We start from the raw sequence: 21,524 nt of genomic DNA, 5'->3' as shown, positions 1-21,524 counted from the left end.
ACCCTTTTTTCTATCGTGTCTAACGATTTTGGTTAATATGCACGAGGGAGAGAGCAAGACAGAGCTCGTGTAGTTTGAAGACTGTGAGTGCGCGAGCGCGCATGAAATTTTGGTGTTTCGCACTTTTTCTATCGTGTTTAATGATTTTGATTGATATGCAAAAGGGAGAGAGAGAGCAAGAAGCGCTCGTGTTGTTTGAAGATTGTGAGTGCGCGCGCAGCTAGGGCTCTCTCTCGTACGCGCCCTGTCAGGCAGTCATTCTATTCTACATCACTCACCGATCAAATAAGGCTTTGACAGCCGCCAAAAAAAAATAAAAAAATCAATGCAGAAAAACCCCTGGATTGGTTATATAACGTTGGACAGAATGTTGATCGCGTATATTCAGCGCACATAAGGTAAAAATTTTGCAAAAGTTTCTTAGAGAAATAAAAAACAAGTCGACGAATCGATCCGCATATTTTGCGTCGACGCATTTTTTGCATCAAAGTCATCGATGACCTCGACGCGTTGTCCCAGCCCTAGTCACAAACATTCATGATTGTTTAAATGTTCTGTTTACTCAGTTACAGCTATAGATATTTTATATATACCTTTGTCTATATAAGGGATTTCCAGATGGGTCACGAGTTCTGCTACTTCTGTGACTGGATATTAGAATTTTCTGTTTGAGGACACCCTCTGGCATCCAGTATGAATAAAACAGACATTATGTTTATAGTAGTGTTCATTTTTTCAGCTATTTTAGTCTTAGTCTTAGTCAGTGTTTTTATAATTTTGTTATTTAGTCAACCTTATCCTTATCCAACCTATTTAGTTTTAGTCAACTAAAGCCCAGTTTCATAGACAGGGCTTAGCCTAGGCCAGGATTAGGCCATAGTTTAATTACGACATTTAAATCCTTTTTATAAATATGCCTTAGATGAAAAAGCATTACTGGTGTGCATCTTAATAAAAAAAAGGCACTGACATGTTTTAAAATCAGTCAGTGCAAGTTTCTTTCGCCTTAAGCCTAAGTCTAGATTTAGTCAAAGAAAACCCAAAGTATTTTATTCTGTTTTTGTTTATTTAATGATATGTATGAGCATTTGAATTAGATTTTGGTCAATTAACATTTCACATTTTCATCATTCTGTTTAATGGTCAAACTGATCATATATATAAGAATATATATAAGAAACTTTGTAATTCAGGTATTGCAATTCCTCCAGTAAGCACAAATCAATAGAACGTGGACACACACATGGTGTATTTTACCTCATCTAGTTTACTCATTTATTATAGGCTTTTTATTATATAAATCAATACCAAAGACATATGCAATCTCTCTGTCTACATTATTAAAACAGCTAAAACAAACAAAAATATTATAACTGTGAAATAAAGCATTTATTTTACTGCAAGTATAGCAGAAACACTAAAGGAAGTAATTTCCATGATAAATTGACTGAAATTTCAACACCGCAACAAACAAAACCTACTTCTAATCCAAAACACGTCATAACATACAAAGATAGAATTGAAATCAAGGAAACTTCTCAAGGAAACTTAAAAAAAACTTAAAGCCCTTCATGAGGTCAAACAATGGAGAATTCATCATATTTTCACACAAAACATAAGCTCTGGACAATGGAGATAAAAACTGTCTTCATCAATAACAGATCTAAAGTTTTGAGCTCACTGGAGCTGATGGGGTGGACTTCCATCATGTCACAGATTGATCAGCTGCTGGAAATGATATAAAAGCAAGAGAGAGCACCTACAGATACATCAGTGAGATACATCACACACTCATTTACATCATGACCTTCACCATCTTCTCCATCACCTGTCTTGCCCTGGTGGCATCTGCTCTGGGTAAGTGTCTCATTTATTTTGCAAGAATAATGATGAACGAATATTGAAAATGCAAAAACCTAATTTAAGAGCTTCCTGACTCATGAGTAATGTATGACATTCTGTAATAACAGGTTGTGGAGTCCCTGCGATTAAACCGCAGACGATCAGCAGCAGGATTGTGAACGGACAGAATGCCATCTCTGGTTCTTGGCCCTGGCAGGTCTCTCTTCAGGTAACTCATTTGTTTTTTAAAAACACATGTGTCTGCTTTGTTTTAAGAGTACATTTCATGTTTACAATGCTTTTACCTTTTAATCAGAGAGCCAATGGTTTCCACTTCTGCGGAGGATCATTGATCAACGAGAACTGGGTTCTCACTTCTGCCCAATGCGCTGTCATGTAAGATTCTTCAATCTGACAAACATCACATTCAGCAATGATTAATAAATACTCTGTCTGGATTATTTCGGTCTTTTAATCTATTCATTTTATTTTTATCTCTCTTTTTAGGGTCAACTCTGACCGTGTCATTCTTGGAGAACATAATCGTGACTCCAATGATGAACCCATCCAGATAGAGATAGTTTCCAAGGTAACACTATTTTATGATCTCAGTGGATCAGATATGTTAAATCTGAAAAGAAAAGAGACCAAATGATATTGCTTTTGTTCTGGCTAACATTAATTACATACGAAATACAGCCAGAAATAATTTTTACTGTTTTTAAACATAATAATAACAACCTCGTCATCATTACACTACAAAAATATATATTTATTGTAAATATTTTAGCAATAGGATTATGTCCTGTAATTTAAGAAAAGGTGTGATCTAAAAGGTTGCAAAATTATTTTAATCTTTGCTTTAGATTGTATGTGTGTTATTGTTCAATAGAACTCACATGTTTCTCATTTGTGATTTAACAGACATAATTCAAATGGTTAAACAGTTGTGTTTTTTAATCAGTGAACTCAATATTTCAGTGGAAAAGTGTGGAAATTGGTAAAACTATCAGTCAACATGTCTCTTTCTACCTGAAGTTTTGAGGTATAAAATGTACGTGATAGTATTCCTAAAACCTGCCGAAATATATTTACATTTAACAACAAAATCTACACATTTTTACAAATATAAATTTTAGTACAGGATGGAAAACATCCAAACCACATTCTAAAAATGCAGGGTATAAGTAAATGCTTACATTTTTATTTACCTTCTAAAATGTCAGCTCTCACTACTAACTAGGGACGCTTTCCATATCAGTATCGGTATCGGCTTGATACTGAACTCATGTACTCGTACTCATACTCCTTAAAATGTCTTGATACCAAACAATGATAGCACACAGCATGTGATAAATGCCATATTCAGACAATGAAACACCGACAACAACATCAGACAGCTTAGTCTGTTAGTGGAGTTATTAGAGAGCGCGTGCACTTCTGTTGTGTGATCTTTCATTTTCAGTAACTTAAAACAAACATCATTTGGATTAAAACTGTATCATAAAAATACAACCATTTATAGGGAAATTCACTATAAAAATAATAATTGTCAACCTTAGGAATACACAACTTTCTGGTGAAAATGGATCTAGCAGCCAGTGTGAAATGCACTCAGCTGTACTGTCCTTCTTCTTTTCATTCTGCACCAGTGCAAACATATGTACACTTTGCACGTTTTGCTTGCTTGAGTGTTTCTGTATTATATGAGTGGTTTTGGAAGATAAATCGCAGCACGGTTCAGATCGTTTCAGTAAAAAAAAAATGCAACTTCTGTTTGTGAAAATATCACAGTAAGGAGATTTATAACGAGTGGTTCCCTGCATTATTAAAGCAGAGCACTTCATTACAGGACTAAGTCGCTGCAATGGAGCAGCTCTAATGCTATTAAATTAAAGATGATGAACCAAAGAGCGAAAGTAACAAAAACTTGTAAATATAATTTTAATGGGCATAATTAAGTGTGAAAAAAAACTAAGTATATAAAGACAAACCAAGAAAATATTCAGATACCAGATATAATATCAGATTTTTTTTTTTTTTTTTTTTACTAGTGGGTGCAGGACACTATAGTTCATTTACATCAAGTGAGGATAGCAAAATGGCCAGGAGACTATAGGCAGCCATTAAGGCTAAGGTTTGCATGACTAAGTATTGATAGTTGTGTAAATACTGTCATACTAACGACTGTCTGAATTATTTTTGGCTCACTGTAATCCATAACATACCTTTGTATAAAAGTTATCTAACATTATCAAGCTAAATTTGTTCTGAAATAGTTCTTGTCATATTTTATAACCATCTTCTAAACCATAGAGAATAAACTGTGATAATGTGAGAAAGGTTGAAGGTGTCTGAATAAATTTAGGTTTGACTGAATCTTTTTTATAAATGAAGTTTACAAGCTAACATTATACATACTCTTTTGGTTTCTGTTCCCAATATTGAAAAAAATTACAAATGCAATAAAAATATTGGTACGCTTTATCGGCAAGTACCAAAAATAAAAGTATCGGTATCGGCGAGTAGTTGGAATTGGTATAAGTCCATTCTTACAACTAACTGATCATCCCTCTTGTTTGTATATGCAGGTCATCATGCATCCGCTCTTCAACAGAACAACCTTCATCAATGACATTGCTCTGCTAAAACTGTCGTCTCCAGTCACATTCACTCCTCGTATCTCTCCTGTATGCCTGGCTCCATCAAACGCCAGGATCGTGCCTGGAACCCGCTGCTTCACCACTGGCTGGGGCCAGACTGCACACACAAGTAAGTCAGCTGTGAAACAAAAAGAGAATAACAACACATATGTTTACTGTGTAATGTGTCATGATTTCTTCTATCTTTTAGCAAGCCCTCTGATTCTGCAGCAAACAGGTGTTCCCATCATAAGTCTGGCTGTGTGCAGGCAGTTGTGGGATCAGAGCACAATCACTGATGCCATGATCTGTGCTGGAGCCTCTGGTTCCTCATCTTGCCAGGTATATGAAGACAGATCAAGAAGAAATACATTACCATATTAATGTTGCTTCTGAGAAGTATGAGTCTTAAATGTATGTTTTCTGTAGGGTGATACTGGTGGTCCTCTGGTGTGTGAGACTTCAGGGGTCTGGACTCTGGTGGGCTCTGTGTCTCAGGAAAGAAGCACTTGTGACCCCCGTTTGCCTGCAGTCTTCACCAACATCTCCCAGCTGCGCTCTTGGATTGACAGGACTATTGCTTTCAACTAGATCACCAGTCTGAATATTTACTTTCTGTCTTTGATTCCCTGTTGGTGGTCTTTTTGTTTGTGGGTTTGGATCAGTCAATGAGTTCATTCTGTTTTCCTGTTTCAGCTGTACAGATAATGAAAACCTTTCAATAAATGAAATGAGTTAAATAAAATGCACAAAAAAAAAGCTTTGATGCCATGGAGTCCATCCTTCAACATTCAACTTAAATTCCAAAGTGGGAGAGAAAAGGGTGCCAAATTCACAGTAAAACTGAAATAGCTAGTTTTTCAGGAAAAAACTCAAGACTTCAAATGGTATAGTGTTCAATACACTCTTAGTCCATTGTGTCTTGTTGATGGTTTTTCAGAAACCCACTGCTGAAATATGCAGTGTCTGGAAGTAAATACATTTTGAGCAGCAGGATCTAAGATGAGCTCCAGGTGTTATATGAATCCCTAAAGTACACACCAGTGGGTCAAGATCAAGAGAGATTTCCAATGAGATATGCCATTAAGAATGACTTAAGAACAGCCAATAATATGATTAAAATATGTACCGTCTTCAATTTTACACTTAACACAGTTCTTTAAAATGTCAATTGAAAAGCTTCTGAATTTATTAAAGATTTGAATATTCTGTCTTTGGAAAGCTCAAGGGCTCAATCACTGAAGCAAATACATGACAGAGGCTTGCAGTTACGTATAGAGCAGCATTACCCATATTTTAAGATTGTTAGTGAGGTTAAATTTGTCTAAAACCCAGAAAAAGGGAACGAGAAGCTGCGTCTCAAGACAATACTTCCGGCATCCCTGCCAGAGTTCGCTTCATTCCTAGAAGCTGACGCTGGTACCACCTCATGTGCTTTTATAGCTTCCTGGTCACTATGTCACCCGCCTATGATGTCAGAACCATTCATGGAATTGTTAACATGTTATTCAGAGCTGAAAGGCATTCGCAAAGCTTTTTCAGCTTTTTCTGAGTTTAAATGTTCTGTTTACTCAGTTACAGCTATTTGTCCATATAAGGGATTTCCGGATGGGTCACGAGTTCTGCTACTTCTGTGACTGGATATTAGAATTTTCTGTTTGAGGACGCCCTCTGGCGTCCAGTATGAAAAAAACAGACACTGGCTGTGTCCAAATTCAGGGTCTGCATCCTCCTTAGGATCCTTCCTACCCGGTTGAAGGAGGATGGGTCCTCCGACGACCGCAAAAACCGGAAGTCGGTGTTTGTGAATTTGGACAGCCTACCCTTCTTTCAGTTCCCTCCCTTACCCGTTGCTCATATCCTGTCGCCTGGCAACCGTGACAGCTGCTAAGCAAGACGCGGGTGATGAGCTCATCGTTCTTTCCCTGGAGCTTTATAAACACTTCTGTCTGCTCTTTCGTCCTTAGAAGCGTTAAAAACTGCTTCAATCACTAACAAATAAGCTGTGTGTAAGGGGATATTCACACAGGCAGTAAGGAAGAAGCTAAAGTAAACTTTTTTTTTTTTTTTTTACATATACACGTACAAATGTAAAACAAAAAAATGCTTAACGCTAAAACAAAATGCCTAACTAGAAAACCACTGAAAATATATATTTTTGAAAATCCAGTTTTTAAAAAAACATCGAAAATAATAATCCTCCCCCACTCCGATACCGCTCACTTCGTCCTGCCGAAAAGAATTATGGGATAGGTAGGACGCGAAAGGATCCACCACACCCATCCTTCGAATTCGGGGAAAAGGAGGACGCATTTGTGGGCCGCATTTGAAGGATCCAAGGGGCAAGGAACTCGACCGGAAGTTGAAGTCGGGTGGGGGCTGCCATCTTTTAGCAGAACTTCACTTGCGTTAGCATTCCCATTGACTCCCATTCATTTTGGCTTCACTTTGACAGCGAATAACTTTACATCTGAGGCATTTAAAGACTCTGTTTGTCCATTATTTATTTCTAAAGATACACGACAATGTATAAAGGGCTCCATTACCTTCTATGTTACATTATGGCCCCGTATAAACAGTTTTTGTAAAAAACAGGCTAACGATTGCGTCACAACCACTCGGCTCTCTGTCGCATTACCGTACAGACAGGTGGAGAAGCTCGCAGGCAATTACTTAATATGGCGTACTGGCGTTACATTTTAAAATACTATACAAAATAATTAATCAGAATACTTACTCCTGCTCACTCACGACAAAGAACTCCCCGCTCAAGCTCGCCGTCTCTGCAAGATTAACGATGGCAGTTTTCACGCACAGCTACTAGAAGGTTTACATCTGTCAGACAGGTTGGTGACGTCGTCAAGCTTCGTTTGAGTCTGCGCGTCAGAAACGGAAGTGCTAAAAAACGCTAAAACTGGGCTTCATTTGTCTCAATTGAGTTCCAATGGGGTCGCTGTGTCCATTTCTTTTACTGTCTATGGAAGGATCCTACGAATTTGGACAGCCTTCGTCGCGACGCTGTGACGTAACATCCTTCAAATGAGTCCTCCGAAGGATGTAGACCCTGAATTTGGACACAGCAACTATGTTTATAGTAGTGTTCATTTTTTCAGCTATTTTAATTGTCTTAGTCTTAGTCAGTGTTTTTATCATTTAGTTATTTAGTCAACCTTATCCTTATCCAACCTATTTAGTTTTAATCATGATTAGGCCATAGTTTAATTACGACATTTAAATCATTTTTATAAATATGCCTTAGATGAAAAAGCATTACTGGTGTGCATCTTAATAAAAAAAAAGGCACTGACATGTTTTAAAATCAGTCAGTGCAAGTTTCTTTCGCCTTAAGCCTAAGTCTAGATTTAGTCAAAGAAAACCTGAAGTATTTTAGTCTAGTTTTATTCAAAGAAAACCTGAAGTATTTTAGTCTGTTTTTGTTTATTTAATGATATGTATGAGCATTTGAATCAGATTTTGGTCAATTAACATTTCACATTTTCATCATTATGTTTAATGGTCAAACTGATTATATATATATATATATATATATATATATATATATATATATATATATATATATATATATATATAATGTGACGAGCACTCCCAGAGGAATCAGCGTCGCCCTGGAAACCAAAGCAAAACAGCACATTTAAAAGGAGCACATGTTACACTCAGAGGAGGTTCTTGAACCAAATGCAACGCTGGTCTAATCGCTCTCTCTTCACTTTACAGAAAGCAGCGAGTGACCGACAGACCAATCACTTTGGAGCACGTTTGGACACCCACTTTCACCTTAACTGGCACAGAAGAGCATAGGGAAGCACCAGCCACCTGATAGCAGAGCAGCACCTTTCACCAGGAATCACTGTGACAATAAATCCACCCTCAGGGGCTTTTGAATTCACATACCTCTTGGCGAGTGATTCTTCACCCCGTGACTATCGATCTATCTTTTTTTTTCACAAAATTATAACCATAATGACTGCTCTAATTTGAGAAACTTTTGAATTTCAGGTATTGCAATTTCTCCAGTAAGCACAAATCAACGTGGACACACACATGGTGTATTTTACCTCATCTAGTTTACTCATTTATTATAGGCTTTTTATTATATAAATCAATACCAAAGACATATGCAATTTCTCTGTCTACATTATAAAAACAGCTAAAACAAACAAAAATATTATAACTGTGAAATTCCTTTCCACTAACTCTAATATTGTAAGAGAATTTCTTTATTAAAACCACAGCAGTTGACTAAGTGCATTTATTCAAAAAAAAAAAAAAAAATTAAACAGTATTAGTAAAATTAGTCAGTAAAAAAAGCAGTTTACCATATTATAAAGTAAAAATATAAAGTAAAAAAAATGTAAGTTTTGTTACAGAAAAGCACAACATTTTTTAACCCTCTTACTTTAAAGAACTAAAATTAAGGACAATTTTATTGTCCTTAATTTTATCTTAAGTGTTGTTAAAGAAACTGATATTAGTACTAAATTTTACTTTAGCCCAGCTCTCATAACTGATATAATCATAGTGTGCCACAACTTTAGTCCCATCCAAGGTTGAATACATGTCTAGTTAATGTCAAAGTATTTCCCAATGTATTGGGAAAGCAGTTATTTTACTGCAAGTATAGCAGAAACACTTAAGGAAGTAATTTCCATGATAAATTGACTGAAATTTCAACACCGCAACAAACAAAACCTCCTTCTAATCCAAAACACGTCATAACATACAAAGAGAGAATTGAAATCAAGGAAACTTCTCAAGGAACCTTAAAAAAGACTTAAAGCCCGTCATGAGGTCAAACAATGGAGAATTCATCATCTTTTCACACAAAACATAAGCTCTGGAGAATTGAGATAAAAACTGTCTTCATCAATAACAGATCTAAAGTTATGAGCTCACTGGAGCTGATGGGGTGGACTTCCATCATGTCACAGATTGATCAGCTGCTGGAAATGATATAAAAGCAAGAGAGAGCACCTACAGATACATCAGTGAGATACATCACACACTCATTTACATCATGACCTTCACCATCTTCTCCATCACCTGCCTTGCCCTGGTGGCATCTGCTCTGGGTAAGTGTCTCATTTATTTTGCAAGAATAATGATGAACGAATATTGAAAATGCAAAAAGATAATTTAAGAGCTTCCTGACTCATGAGTAATGTATGACATTCTGTAATAACAGGTTGTGGAGTCCCTGCGATTAAACCGCAGACGATCGGCAGCAGGATTGTGAACGGACAGAATGCCATCTCTGGTTCTTGGCCCTGGCAGGTCTCTCTTCAGGTAACTCATTTGTTTTTTTTAAAAAACACATGTGTCTGCTTTGTTTTAAGAGTACATTTCATGTTTTCAATGCTTTTACCTTTAAATCAGAAAGCCAATGGTTTCCACTTCTGCGGAGGATCCTTGATCAATGAGAACTGGGTTCTCACTTCTGCCCAATGCGCTGTCATGTAAGATTCTTCAATCTGACAAACATCACATTCAGCAATGATTAATAAATACTCTGTCTGGATTATTTCGGTCTTTTATCTATTCATTTTATTTTTATCTCTCTTTTTAGGGTCAACTCTGACCGTGTCATTCTTGGAGAACATAATCGTGGCTCCAATGATGAACCCATCCAGATAGAGATAGTTTCCAAGGTAACACTATTTTATGATCTCAGTGGATCAGATATGTTAAATCTGGGGAAAAAATAGACCAAATGATATTGCTTTTGTTCTGGCTAACATTAATTACATACGAAATACAGCCAGAAATAATTTTTACTGTTTTTAAACATAATAATAACAACCTCATCATCATTACACTACAAAAATAAATATTTATTGTAAATATTTTAGTAATAGGATTATGTCCTGTAATTTTATAAAAGGTGTGATCTAAAAGGTTGCAAAATTATTTTAACCTTTGTTTTAGATTGTATGTCTGTTATTGTTCAATTGAACTCACATGTTTCTCGTTTGTGATTTAACAGACATAATTCAAAGGGTTAAACAGTTGTGTTTTTTAATCAGTGAACTCAATATTACAGTGGAAAAGTGTGGAAATTGGTAAAACTATCAGTCAACATGTCTCTTTCTACCTGAAGTTTTGAGGTATAAAATGTACGCGATTGTATTCCTAAAACCTGCGAAATATATTTACATTTAACAACAAAATCTACACATTTTTACAAATATAAATTTTAGTACAGGATGGAAAACATCCAAACCACATTCTAAAAATGCAGGGTATAAGTAAATGCTTACATTTTTATTTACCTTCTAAAATGTCAGCTCTCACTACTAACTAGGGACGCTTTCGATATCAGTATCGGTATCGGTATCGGCTTGATACTGGAATATAAATCGCAGCACGGTTCAGATCGTTTCAGTAAAAAAAAAAAAAAACGCAACTTCTGTTTGTGAAAATATCACAGTATGGAGATTTATAACGAGTGGTTCCCTGCATTATTAAAGCAGAGCACTTCATTACAGGACTAAGTCACTGCAATGGAGCAGCTCTAATGCTATTAAATTAAAGATGATGAACCAAAGAGCGAAAGTAACAAAAACTTCTAAATATAATTTTAATGGGCATAATTAAGTGTGCAAAAAAAAAACCTTAGTATATAAAGTTTTTTTTTACTAGTGGGTGCAGGACACTATAGTTCATTTACATCAAGTGAGGATAGCAAAATGGCCAGGAGACTATAGGCAGCCATTAAGGCTAAGGTTTGCATGACTAAGTATTGATAGTTGTGTAAATACTGTCATACTAACGACTGTCTGAATCATTTTTGGCTCACTGTAATCCATAACATACCTTTGTATAAAAGTTATCTAACATTATCAAGCTGAATTTGTTCTGAAATAATTTAACTCTTGAGTTCTTGTCATATTTTATAACCATCTCCTAAACTATAAGAGAATAAACTGTGATAATGTGAGAAAGGTTGAAGGTGTCTGAATAAATTTAGGTTTGACTGAATCTTTTTAATAAATGAAGTTTACCAGCTAACATTATGCATACTCTTTTGGTTTCTGTACCCAATATTGAAAAAATTTACAAATGCAATAAAAATATTTGCACTCTTTATCGGCAAGTACCAAAAATAAAAGTATCAGTATCGGCGAGTACTTGAAAGTGGTATCAGTCCATCCTTACAATCGCTCTTTGTCAGACACGTGGTTTTGTTGGGTGTGACGTCACCGCGGCGCCATTTTTGAGGTATCGCTATTGACTGAAACAACCACGATTACAAGAATATAAGTAAATAATAGAATAAATAACTAATATAACTACTTAGATAACTATCTAGATAATAAGTAAATATAACTCGCAAACCTGGAGAAGCAAAAGAAGATTGAGAAAAGGCCGTACGGAGATAAATTCAATAAAGATGCCAGGGACCGTTATATGGATAAATTGTCATCCATTCATAACATAGATCCATATGAGCTGGCTGCAAGTTGGAGTGCTGACCCCGCATTGCTACCTTCATCCTCATACTTAGACATTGTAAATTATCTTGTTTATGGTAATAGTGTTGTCAAAAGACCCGGTACTTCGGTACCAAGTCGGTACAAAAAAATTTTAAATGTGACGGTACCAGGTTTCTTTAAGTACCGGTAGTATCGAGGTCCCATTCAAACCCGGTTCAGCGCTATGATTTCCGCGAAGCAGAAAACGAGGACGGAATCTCAAAATCCAGTCATGAAAATGAAACTTACATTTTAATATGGACAGTCATGGAATTTGTCAAAGTAAGCAGAAATTAATCAAATCAAATCTCCATATGGACCAGTATCTGTAATGTTAAGCCGCAAAAGTTGTTTGAAATATGAATCCGTGTTCTGCGCGTCTCTAGGTGAGTGAATGGCAGAGACGTGCGGGTTTGTTTACTACATAGACTGAAGCGCATGATGCTTGCATTAATTTCAGCATCTGAGCTTCGTGACCCGTTCTGTCATGAGACTAGATATGCAGCCTATCACACAACAAGAACGTACCATTCTACCACATTTAAGACCAACACAATCCTCCCAATTGAACACACTAGCATTGATACCTTACAAATGGCGGCTATACCCATAATGCATTTCGTGTTCCACGAGTGTGATGTCACCTGACAATGAGCGATTAACTGATCATCCGTCTTGTTTGTATATCCAGGTCATCAGCCATCCGGTCTCAAACAGTCCAATCTTCAACAATGACATTGCTCTGCTGAAACTGTCGTCTCCAGTCACATTCACTCCTCGTATCTCTCCTGTATGTCTGCCCGAATCAAACGCCAGGATCGTGCCTGGAACCCGCTGCTTCACCACTGGCTGGGGCCAGACTGCTTCTACATGTCAGTCACCTGTGAAACAAAAAGAGAATAACAACACATATGTTTACTCTGCAATGCAATGTGTCATTATTTCTTCTATTTTTTAGCGAGACCTCTAGTTCTGCAGCAAACAGTCACACCCATCATAAGTCTGGCTGTGTGCAGGCAGACTTGGGGTCAGAACAGAATCACTGATGCCATGATCTGTGCTGGATCCTCTGGTTCCTCATCTTGCCAGGTATATGAAGACAGATCAAGAAGAAGTACATTACCATATTAATGTTGCTTCTAAAAATTATGAGTCTCAAATGTATGTTTTCTGTAGGGTGATACTGGTGGTCCTCTGGTGTGTGAGAGTTCAGGGGTCTGGACTCTGTTGGGCTCTGTGTCTCGGGAAGGAAGCACTTGTGACCCCCGTTTGCCTGCAGTCTACACCAACATCTCCCAGCTGCGCTCTTGGATCAACGAGACTATTTCTTCCAACTAGATCAATAGTCTGAATATTTACTTTCTGTCTTTGATTCCCTGTTGGTGGTCTTTTTGTTTGTGGGTTTGGGTCAGTGAATGAGTTCATTCTGTTTCAGCTGTACAGATAATGAAAACCTTTCAATAAATGAGATGAGTTAAATAAAATGCATAAAAAAAGCATTGATGCCATGCAGTCCGTCCTTCAACATCCAACTTAAATTCCAAAGTGGGAGAGAAAAGGGTGCCAAGTTTTGTAAAACTGAAATAGCTTGTTTTTCAGGAAAAAACTCAAGACTTCAAATGGTATAGTGTTCAATACACTCTTAGTTTATTGTGTCTTGTTGATGGTTTTTCAGAAACCCACTGCTGAAATATGCAGTGTCTGGAAGTAAATACATTTTGAGCAGCAGGATCTAAGATGAGCTCCAGATGTTATATGAATCCCTAAAGTACACACCAGTGGGTCAAGATTAAGAGAGATATCCATAAAGATATGCCATTAAGAATGACTTAAGAACAGCCAATAATATGATTAAAATATGTACCGTCTTCAATTTTACACTTAACACAGTTCTTTAAAATGTCAATTGAAAAGCTTCTGAATTTATTAAAGATTTGAATATTCTGTCTTTGGAAAGCTCAAGGGCTCAATAACTGGAGCAAATACATGACAGAGGCTTGCAGTTACGTGTAGAGCAGCATTACCAATATTTTAAGATTGTTAGCAAGGTTAAATTTGTCTAAAATCCAGAAGAAATGGGCCACTCTTTCCTGTCAAAATGCTTCTCAGTGTCAAGAAACACCACCAGTTATCCAACATGAACATTTTGTCCATGCTATACAGCATTCAAAAAACATTGAATATTATTACAGGAATTTCAGCCTTATTCTTTTCCAGAGTTTTTTGTTAGACAATGTTTACCTCCTGGATGATTAAAGACTCGTGTGTTGTGTTAACTCCTATGTCTTCTCGCTTCTCCAGTAGGCAAATAATGAAGGTGGTTAGCTGCCTGTGTCAAAAGAGTGAGACAGCATTCTAGGTAAAAAAGAACCTGAGCTGGATGGTGATCTATTTTACTGTTTACCTTTGTCTTCCTGCATTATTCACACAATATGTTCCTGTTTAGAATTGAATACCCTTGTGTAAAGAGGAGTCAAAGACATTTGGATCCAGGTTCAATGTTTATTAAGAACTCGTAGTGATAACAGGCAGGGTTCAGACAACAGCATCAGGGATATCAGAGGCAGTCAATATCAAGGTCGGTTACCAGACTTGAATCGGGGCAGGTGGCAGACACCAAGACATTAAGCAATTTCGGCCCAAATGTGGGCCAGATCTGGGCCGACTGCTTGCTGTCTGGGCATTAGACAGGTCAAAGGCAAAGCAAAGGGTCAGTAAGGCAGGCGGCAGAGGATCGGCAGTATCAGAACAGGTCAAGGTAATACACGGAAAGGCAGACAGGGATAAACGCTCAGAATTGCAAGACGGGTGAAACAAGACTTCGTAATGAGTGTTTGTCTACAGTTTATATAGGGTGTGGAATGAGGACCACCTGGTGGTGATGAGTCAGACGTACGGGGCTGCTGGGTAATGTAGTCAATGAGAATGTCAGTACTCAGGTGAAGGTGCCCTCTGGTGTCCAGTATGAATAAAACAGACATTATGTTTTTATCATTTAATTATTTAGTCAACCTTATCCTTATCCAACCTATTTAATTTTAATCAAGTTTTAGTCAACTAAAGCCCAGTTTCATAGAGAGGGCTTAGCCTAGGCCATGATTAGGCCATAGTTTAATTACGACATTTAAATCATTTTTATAAATATGCCTTAGATGAAAAAGCATTACTAGTGTGCATCTTAATAAAAAAAAAGGCACTGACATGTTTTAAAGGGGGGTGAAATGCTCATTTTCACTCAATCTCCTGTTAATCTTGAGTACCTATAGAGTAGTACTGCATCCTTCATATCTCCAAAAAGTCTTTAGTTTTATTATATTTATAAGAAAAAAATAGAATTTTTTCCGAAAAACACGAGCCGCTGGAGGCGTGACGTGTGGGCAGACCTAAAGAATCACGAGCGCGAGTAGGCTTTTGCATTGAGAGCGTTTGGAAGTTGTGACATTACCGTGAGGAAAAAAAACCATCATCCAAAACAAACCATGGCTAACAGTCAGATTCAGCCGTTTATTTATGATCCAGAATCAGATCCCGAGGCTGAAACTGAACGAGAGCAGCAGCAGCAACGACTACAGCAGCACGTCTCTATGTGGTATGTACTAAAACTGTATATATTTGCCTAGCGGTTTTGGAAATGACTAAGTTCCACTTTATGTCGTTTTTTTTTTTTCTTTAAAGGTGTACAAGGTTTACTTGATGTGCTTACGCGCCAATAGCTAAGTTAACAACACAGAGATATTTGAAGCAGTTTTACTCACCGCCTGCGGTTCCAACACACGATCGTGACCCTTTTTCGTTGGGATTGCATCATCCTTAAGAAATAAACGATATGCAAATCCGTCGTCAAACTGGGCGTTGTTTGTAAAACAAGCATCTTCAAAATGGAGGGAACAAACAAAAACACTTGCACAACTCCGTCAATGCTCTGTAAAAATAAACTCCATCCACTGGTCCCTTGATGTTTTTTTTTTTTTTTTGGTAATCTGTGCAGGGTTGTCTTGCCCTCGCAACCAAAAACACACTTCTTTTGTGACATTTCGCTCTCGCTCTGATCAGTGAATGTCTCTGCTCTAAGGGAGCACGCGCTCTTCCGGGAGAAGTGCCCTTAGGACCCAAATAAGGAAATTCCGCTCCATCTAACGTCACACAGAGCCATACTCGAAAAAAAAACTTTCCGAAACTTGTGACAAACCGGTACAACTTAATTTTTGAAACTTAGTCCATGTTTAGCATGGGAATCCAACTCTTTAACAGTATAAAAAACTCAGTATGCATGAAATAGCATTTCACCTAAATCTAAATTTAGTCAAAGAAAACCTGAAGTATTTTAGTCTAGTTTTATTCAAAGAAAACCTGAAGTATTTTAGTCTGTTTTTGTTTATTTAATGATATGTATGAGCATTTGAATCAGATTTTGGTCAATTAACATTTCATATTTTCATCATTCTGTTAAATGGTCAAACTGATTTTTTTTCCCACAAAATTATAACCATAATGATTGCTGTCATTTGAGAAATTTTCTTTTGAATTTCAGGTATTGCAATTCCTCCAGTAAGCACAAATCAATAGAACGTGGACACACACATGGTGTATTTTACCTCATCTAGTTTACTCATTTATTATAGGCTTTTTATTATATAAATCAATACCAAAGACATATGTAATCTCTTTGTCTACATTATAAAAACAGCTAAAACAAACAAAAATAATATAACTGAAATTCCTATCCACTAACTCTAATATTGCAAGAAAATGTCTTTATTGAAACAACAGCAGTTGAGTAAGTGCATTTATTCAAAATAACAAAAATTAAAACTGTATAAGTAAAATCAGTTAGTAAAAAAATCAGTTTAACGTATTATAAAGTAAAAGTAAAGCAAAAAATTTAAGTTGTTACAGAAAAGCACACCATTTTGTAACACTCTTACTTTAAAGAACTTGTTTGACCATTTTATTGTCCTTAATTTTATCTTAAGTGTTGTTAAAGAAACTGATATTAGAACTAAGTTTTACTTTAGCCCAACTCTCATTACTGATATAATCATAGTGTGCCACAACTTTAGTCCCATCCAAGGTTGTATGCATGTTAAAGTATTTCCCAATATATTGGGAAAGCAGTTATTTTACTGCAAGTATAGCAAAAACACTTAAGGAATTAATTTCCATGATAAATTGACTGAAATTTCAACACAGCAACAAACAAAACCTACTTCTAATCCAAAACACGTCATAACATACAAAGAGAGAATTGAAATCAAGGAAATTTCTCAAGGAAACTTAAAAGAGACTTAAAGCCCTTCATGAGGTCAAACAATGGAGAATTTTCATCTTTGCACACAAAACATAAGCTCTGGAGAATTGAGATAAAAACTGTCTTCATCAATAACAGATCTAAAGTTTTGAGCTCACTGGAGCTGATGGGGTGGACTTCCATCATGTCACAGATTGATCAGCTGCTGGAAATGATATAAAAGCAAGAGAGAGCACCTACAGATACATCAGTGAGATACATCACACACTCATTTACATCATGACCTTCACCATCTTCTCCATCACCTGTCTTGCCCTGGTGGCATCTGCTCTGGGTAAGTGTCTCATTTATTTTGCAAGAATAAAGATGAACGAATATTGAAAATGCAAAAAGATAATTTAAGAGCTTCCTGACTCATGAGTAATGTATGACATTCTGTAATAACAGGTTGTGGAGTCCCTGCGATTAAACCGCAGACGATCGGCAGCAGGATTGTGAACGGACAGAATGCCATCTCTGGTTCTTGGCCCTGGCAGGTCTCTCTTCAGGTAACTCATTTGTTTTTTTTAAAAAACACATGTGTCTGCTTTGTTTTAAGAGTACATTTCATGTTTACAATGCTTTTACCTTTTAATCAGAGAGCCAATGGTTTCCACTTCTGCGGAGGATCCTTGATCAACGAGAACTGGGTTCTCACTTCTGCCCAATGCGCTGTCATGTAAGATTCTTCAATCTGACAAACATCACATTCAGCAATGATTAATAAATACTCTGTCTGGATTATTTCGGTCTTTTAATCTATTCATTTTATTTTTATCTCTCTTTTTAGGGTCAACTCTGACCGTGTCATTCTTGGAGAACATAATCGTGACTCCAATGATGAACCCATCCAGATAGAGATAGTTTCCAAGGTAACACTATTTTATGATCTCAGTGGATCAGATATGTTAAATCTGAAAAGAAAAGAGACCAAGTGATATTGCTTTTGTTCTGGATAATATTAATTACATATGAAATACAGCCAGAAATCATTTTTACTGTTTTTTAAACATAATAATAACAACTTCGTCATCATTACACTACAAAAATATATATTTATTGTAAATATTTTAGTAATAGGATTATGTCCTGTAATTTTATAAAAGGTTGCAAAATTATTTTAACCTTTATTTTAGATTGTATGTCTGTTATTGTTCAATTGAACTCACATGTTTCTCGTTTGTGATTTAACAGACATAATTCAAAGGGTTAAACAGTTGTATTTTTTAATCAGTGAACTCAATATTACAGTGGAAAAGTGTGGAAATTGGTAAAACTATCAGTCAACATGTCTCTTTCTACCTGAAGTTTTGAGGTATAAAATGTACGTGATTGTATTCCTAAAACCTGCCGAAATATATTTACATTTAACAAACAAAATCAACACATTTTTACAAATATAAATTTTAGTACAGGATGGAAAACATACAAACCACATTCTAAAAATGCAGGGTATAAGTAAATGCTTACATTTTTATTTACCTTCTAAAATGTCAGCTCTCACTACTAACTAGGGACGCTTTCGATATCAGTATCGGTATCGGCTTGATACTGAACTCATGTACTCGTACTCATACTCCTTAAAATGTCTTGATACCAAACAATGATAGCACACAGCGTGTGATAAATGCCATATTCAGACAATGAAACACCGACAACAACATCAGACAGCTTAGTCTGTTAGTGGAGTTATTAGAGAGCGCGTGCACTTCTGTTGTGTGATCTTTCATTTTCAGTAACTTAAAACAAACATCATTTGGATTAAAACTGTATCATTAAAATACAACCATTTATAGGGACATTCACTATAAAAATAATAATTGTCAACCTTAGGAATACACAACTTTCTAGCGAAAATGGATCTAGCAGCCAGTGTGAAATGCACTCAGCTGTACTGTCCTTCTTCTTCTCATTCTGCACCAGTGCAAATATATTTACGCTGTGCGCGTTTTGCTTGCTTGAGTGTTTCTGTATTATATGAGTAATTTTGGAATATAAATCGCAGCACGGTTCAGATTGTTTCAGTAAAAAAAAAAAAACGCAACTTCTGTTTGTGAAAATATCACAGTATGGAGATTTATAACGAGTGGTTCCCTGCATTATTAAAGCAGAGCACTTCATTACAGGACTAAGTCGCTGCAATGGAGCAGCTCTAATGCTATTAAATTAAAGATGATGAACCAAAGAGCGAAAGTAACAAAAACTTGTAAATATAATTTTAATGGGCATAATTAAGTGTGAACAAAAACCTTAGTATAAAAAGTCAAACCAAGAAAATATTCAGATACCAGATATAATTTCAGAATTTTTTTTTTTTTTTTACTAGTGGGTGCAGGACACTAAAGTTCATTTACATTAAGTGAGGATAGCAAAATGGCCAGGAGACTATAGGCAGCCATTAAGGCTAAGGTTTGCATGACTAAGTATTGATAGTTGTGTAAATACTGTCATACTAACGACTGTCTGAATTATTTTTGGCTCACTGTAATCCATAACATACCTTTGTATAAAAGTTATCTAACATTATCAAGCTGTATTTGTTCTGAAATAGTTCTTGTCATATTTTATAACCATCTTCTAAACTATAGAGAATAAACTGTGATAATGTGAGAAAGGTTGAAGGTGTCTGAATAAATTTAGGTTTGACTGAATCTTTTTAATAAATGAAGTTTACCAGCTAACATTATGCATACTCTTTTGGTTTCTGTTCCCAATATTGAAAAAATGTACAAATGCAAGAAAAATATTGGTCTCTTTATCGGCAAGTACCAAAAATAAAAGTATCGGTATCAGCAAGTAGTTGAAAAAGTGGTATCATTCCATCCTTACAACTAACTGATTATCCGTCTTGTTTGTATATGCAGGTCATCAGGCATTCGCACTTCAACAGAACAATCTTCAACAATGACATTGCTCTGCTGAAACTGTCGTCTCCAGTCACATTCACTCCTCGTATCTCTCCTGTATGCCTGGCTCCATCAAACGCCAGCATCGTGCCTGGAACCCGCTGCTTCACCACTGGCTGGGGCCAGACTGCACACACAAGTAAGTCAGCTATGAAACAAAAAGAGAATAACAACACATATGTTTACTCTGCAATGCAATGTGTCATGATTTCATCTATCTTTTAGCAAGCCCTCTGATTCTGCAGCAAACAGTCACACCCATCATAAGTCTGGCTGTGTGCAGGCAGACTTGGGGTCAGAACAGAATCACTGATGCCATGATCTGTGCTGGAGCCTCTGGTTCCTCATCTTGCCAGGTATATGAAGACAGATCAAGAAGAAGTACATTACCATATTAATGTTGCTTCTGAAAATTATGAGTCTCAAATGTATATTTTCTGTAGGGTGATACTGGTGGTCCTCTGGTGTGTGAGACTTCAGGGGTCTGGACTCTGGTGGGCTCTGTGTCTCGGGAAAGAAACACTTGCGACCCACGTTTGCCTGCAGTCTACACCAACATCTCCCAGCTGCGCTCTTGGATTGACAGGACTATTTCTTCCAACTAGATCAATAGTCTGAATATTTACTTTCTGTCTTTGATTCCCTGTTGGTGGTCTTTTTGTTTGTGGGTTTGGGTCAGTGAATGAGTTCATTCTGTTTCAGCTGTACAGATAATGAAAACCTTTCAATAAATGAGATGAGTTAAATAAAATGCACAAAAAAAAAGCTTTGATGCCATGCAGTCCATCCTTCAACATTCAACTTAAATTCCAAAGTGGGAGAGAAAAGGGTGCCAAATTCACAGTAAAACTGAAATAGCTAGTTTTTCAGGAAAAAACTCAAGACTTCAAATTGAATAATGTTCAATACAATCTTAGTCCATTTTGTCTTGTTGATGGTTTTTCAGAAACCCACTGCTGAAATATGCAGTGTCTGGAAGTAAATACATTTTGAGCAGCAGGATCTAAGATGAACTCCAGGTGTTATATGAATCCCTAAAGTACACACCAGTGGGTCAAGGTCAAGAGAGATTTCCTTTATGACATTTTACACTTAACACAGGTCTTTAAAATGTCAATTGAAAAGCTTCTGAATTTATTAAAGATTTGAATATTCTGTATTTGGAAAGCTCAAGGGCTCAATAACTGGAGCAAATACATGACAGAGGCTTGCAGTTACGTGTAGAGCAGCATTACCCATATTTTAAGATTGTTAGAAAGGTTAAATTAGTCTAAAATCCAGAAGAAATAGGGCCACTCTTTCCTGTCAAAATGCTTTTGAGTGTCAAGAAACACCACCAGTTATCCAACATGAACAT

General features: G+C 36.5%; 3 protein-coding genes across 3 annotated transcripts; all 3 read left to right on the top strand.

Moving 5' to 3' along the window:
- Positions 1-1,749: 1,749 nt before the first annotated feature.
- Positions 1,750-5,075, top strand: LOC113114941 (chymotrypsin-like protease CTRL-1). Its single transcript, XM_026282064.1, has 7 exons — positions 1,750-1,857; positions 1,971-2,071; positions 2,159-2,238; positions 2,350-2,431; positions 4,434-4,614; positions 4,696-4,826; positions 4,914-5,075. The coding sequence occupies exons 1-7, from the start codon at positions 1,803-1,805 to the stop codon at positions 5,073-5,075; spliced, it is 792 nt and encodes a 263-aa protein (XP_026137849.1). The 5' UTR covers positions 1,750-1,802.
- Positions 5,076-9,422: 4,347 nt separating this feature from the next.
- On the top strand, positions 9,423-13,457 carry LOC113114939 (chymotrypsin-like protease CTRL-1). The gene is made up of 7 exons (XM_026282062.1): positions 9,423-9,574; positions 9,688-9,788; positions 9,879-9,958; positions 10,069-10,150; positions 12,666-12,846; positions 12,933-13,063; positions 13,151-13,457. Exons 1-7 carry the CDS (start codon positions 9,520-9,522, stop codon positions 13,310-13,312), a joined length of 792 nt encoding a protein of 263 aa, XP_026137847.1. The 5' UTR covers positions 9,423-9,519; the 3' UTR covers positions 13,313-13,457.
- Positions 13,458-17,448: 3,991 nt separating this feature from the next.
- On the top strand, positions 17,449-20,915 carry LOC113114940 (chymotrypsin-like protease CTRL-1). The gene is made up of 7 exons (XM_026282063.1): positions 17,449-17,556; positions 17,670-17,770; positions 17,861-17,940; positions 18,052-18,133; positions 20,126-20,306; positions 20,393-20,523; positions 20,611-20,915. The coding sequence occupies exons 1-7, from the start codon at positions 17,502-17,504 to the stop codon at positions 20,770-20,772; spliced, it is 792 nt and encodes a 263-aa protein (XP_026137848.1). The 5' UTR covers positions 17,449-17,501; the 3' UTR covers positions 20,773-20,915.
- Positions 20,916-21,524: the final 609 nt, after the last annotated feature.

This window comes from Carassius auratus, chromosome 15, assembly GCF_003368295.1.
Source record: "Carassius auratus strain Wakin chromosome 15, ASM336829v1, whole genome shotgun sequence".
In the NCBI taxonomy this organism is placed as follows: Eukaryota; Metazoa; Chordata; class Actinopteri; order Cypriniformes; family Cyprinidae; genus Carassius; species Carassius auratus.
The sequence above is the reverse complement of the archived record's forward strand: the minus strand, read 5'-3'. Positions and strand labels throughout refer to the sequence as shown.

Excerpts from the sequence above, each read along its gene's own strand:
- LOC113114941 (XM_026282064.1), top strand. The coding sequence starts at position 1,803 with ATGACCTTCACCATCTTCTCCATCACCTGTCTTGCCCTGGTGGCATCT. Across the intron at positions 4,615-4,695 it reads GGGCCAGACTGCACACACAA|CAAGCCCTCTGATTCTGCAG; the intron begins GTAAGTCAGCTG and ends TCTATCTTTTAG. Across the intron at positions 4,827-4,913 it reads CTGGTTCCTCATCTTGCCAG|GGTGATACTGGTGGTCCTCT; the intron begins GTATATGAAGAC and ends TGTTTTCTGTAG.
- LOC113114939 (XM_026282062.1), top strand. The coding sequence starts at position 9,520 with ATGACCTTCACCATCTTCTCCATCACCTGCCTTGCCCTGGTGGCATCT. Across the intron at positions 9,575-9,687 it reads CCTGGTGGCATCTGCTCTGG|GTTGTGGAGTCCCTGCGATT; the intron begins GTAAGTGTCTCA and ends CTGTAATAACAG. Across the intron at positions 10,151-12,665 it reads AGATAGAGATAGTTTCCAAG|GTCATCAGCCATCCGGTCTC; the intron begins GTAACACTATTT and ends TTGTATATCCAG.
- LOC113114940 (XM_026282063.1), top strand. The coding sequence starts at position 17,502 with ATGACCTTCACCATCTTCTCCATCACCTGTCTTGCCCTGGTGGCATCT. Across the intron at positions 17,557-17,669 it reads CCTGGTGGCATCTGCTCTGG|GTTGTGGAGTCCCTGCGATT; the intron begins GTAAGTGTCTCA and ends CTGTAATAACAG. Across the intron at positions 20,524-20,610 it reads CTGGTTCCTCATCTTGCCAG|GGTGATACTGGTGGTCCTCT; the intron begins GTATATGAAGAC and ends TATTTTCTGTAG.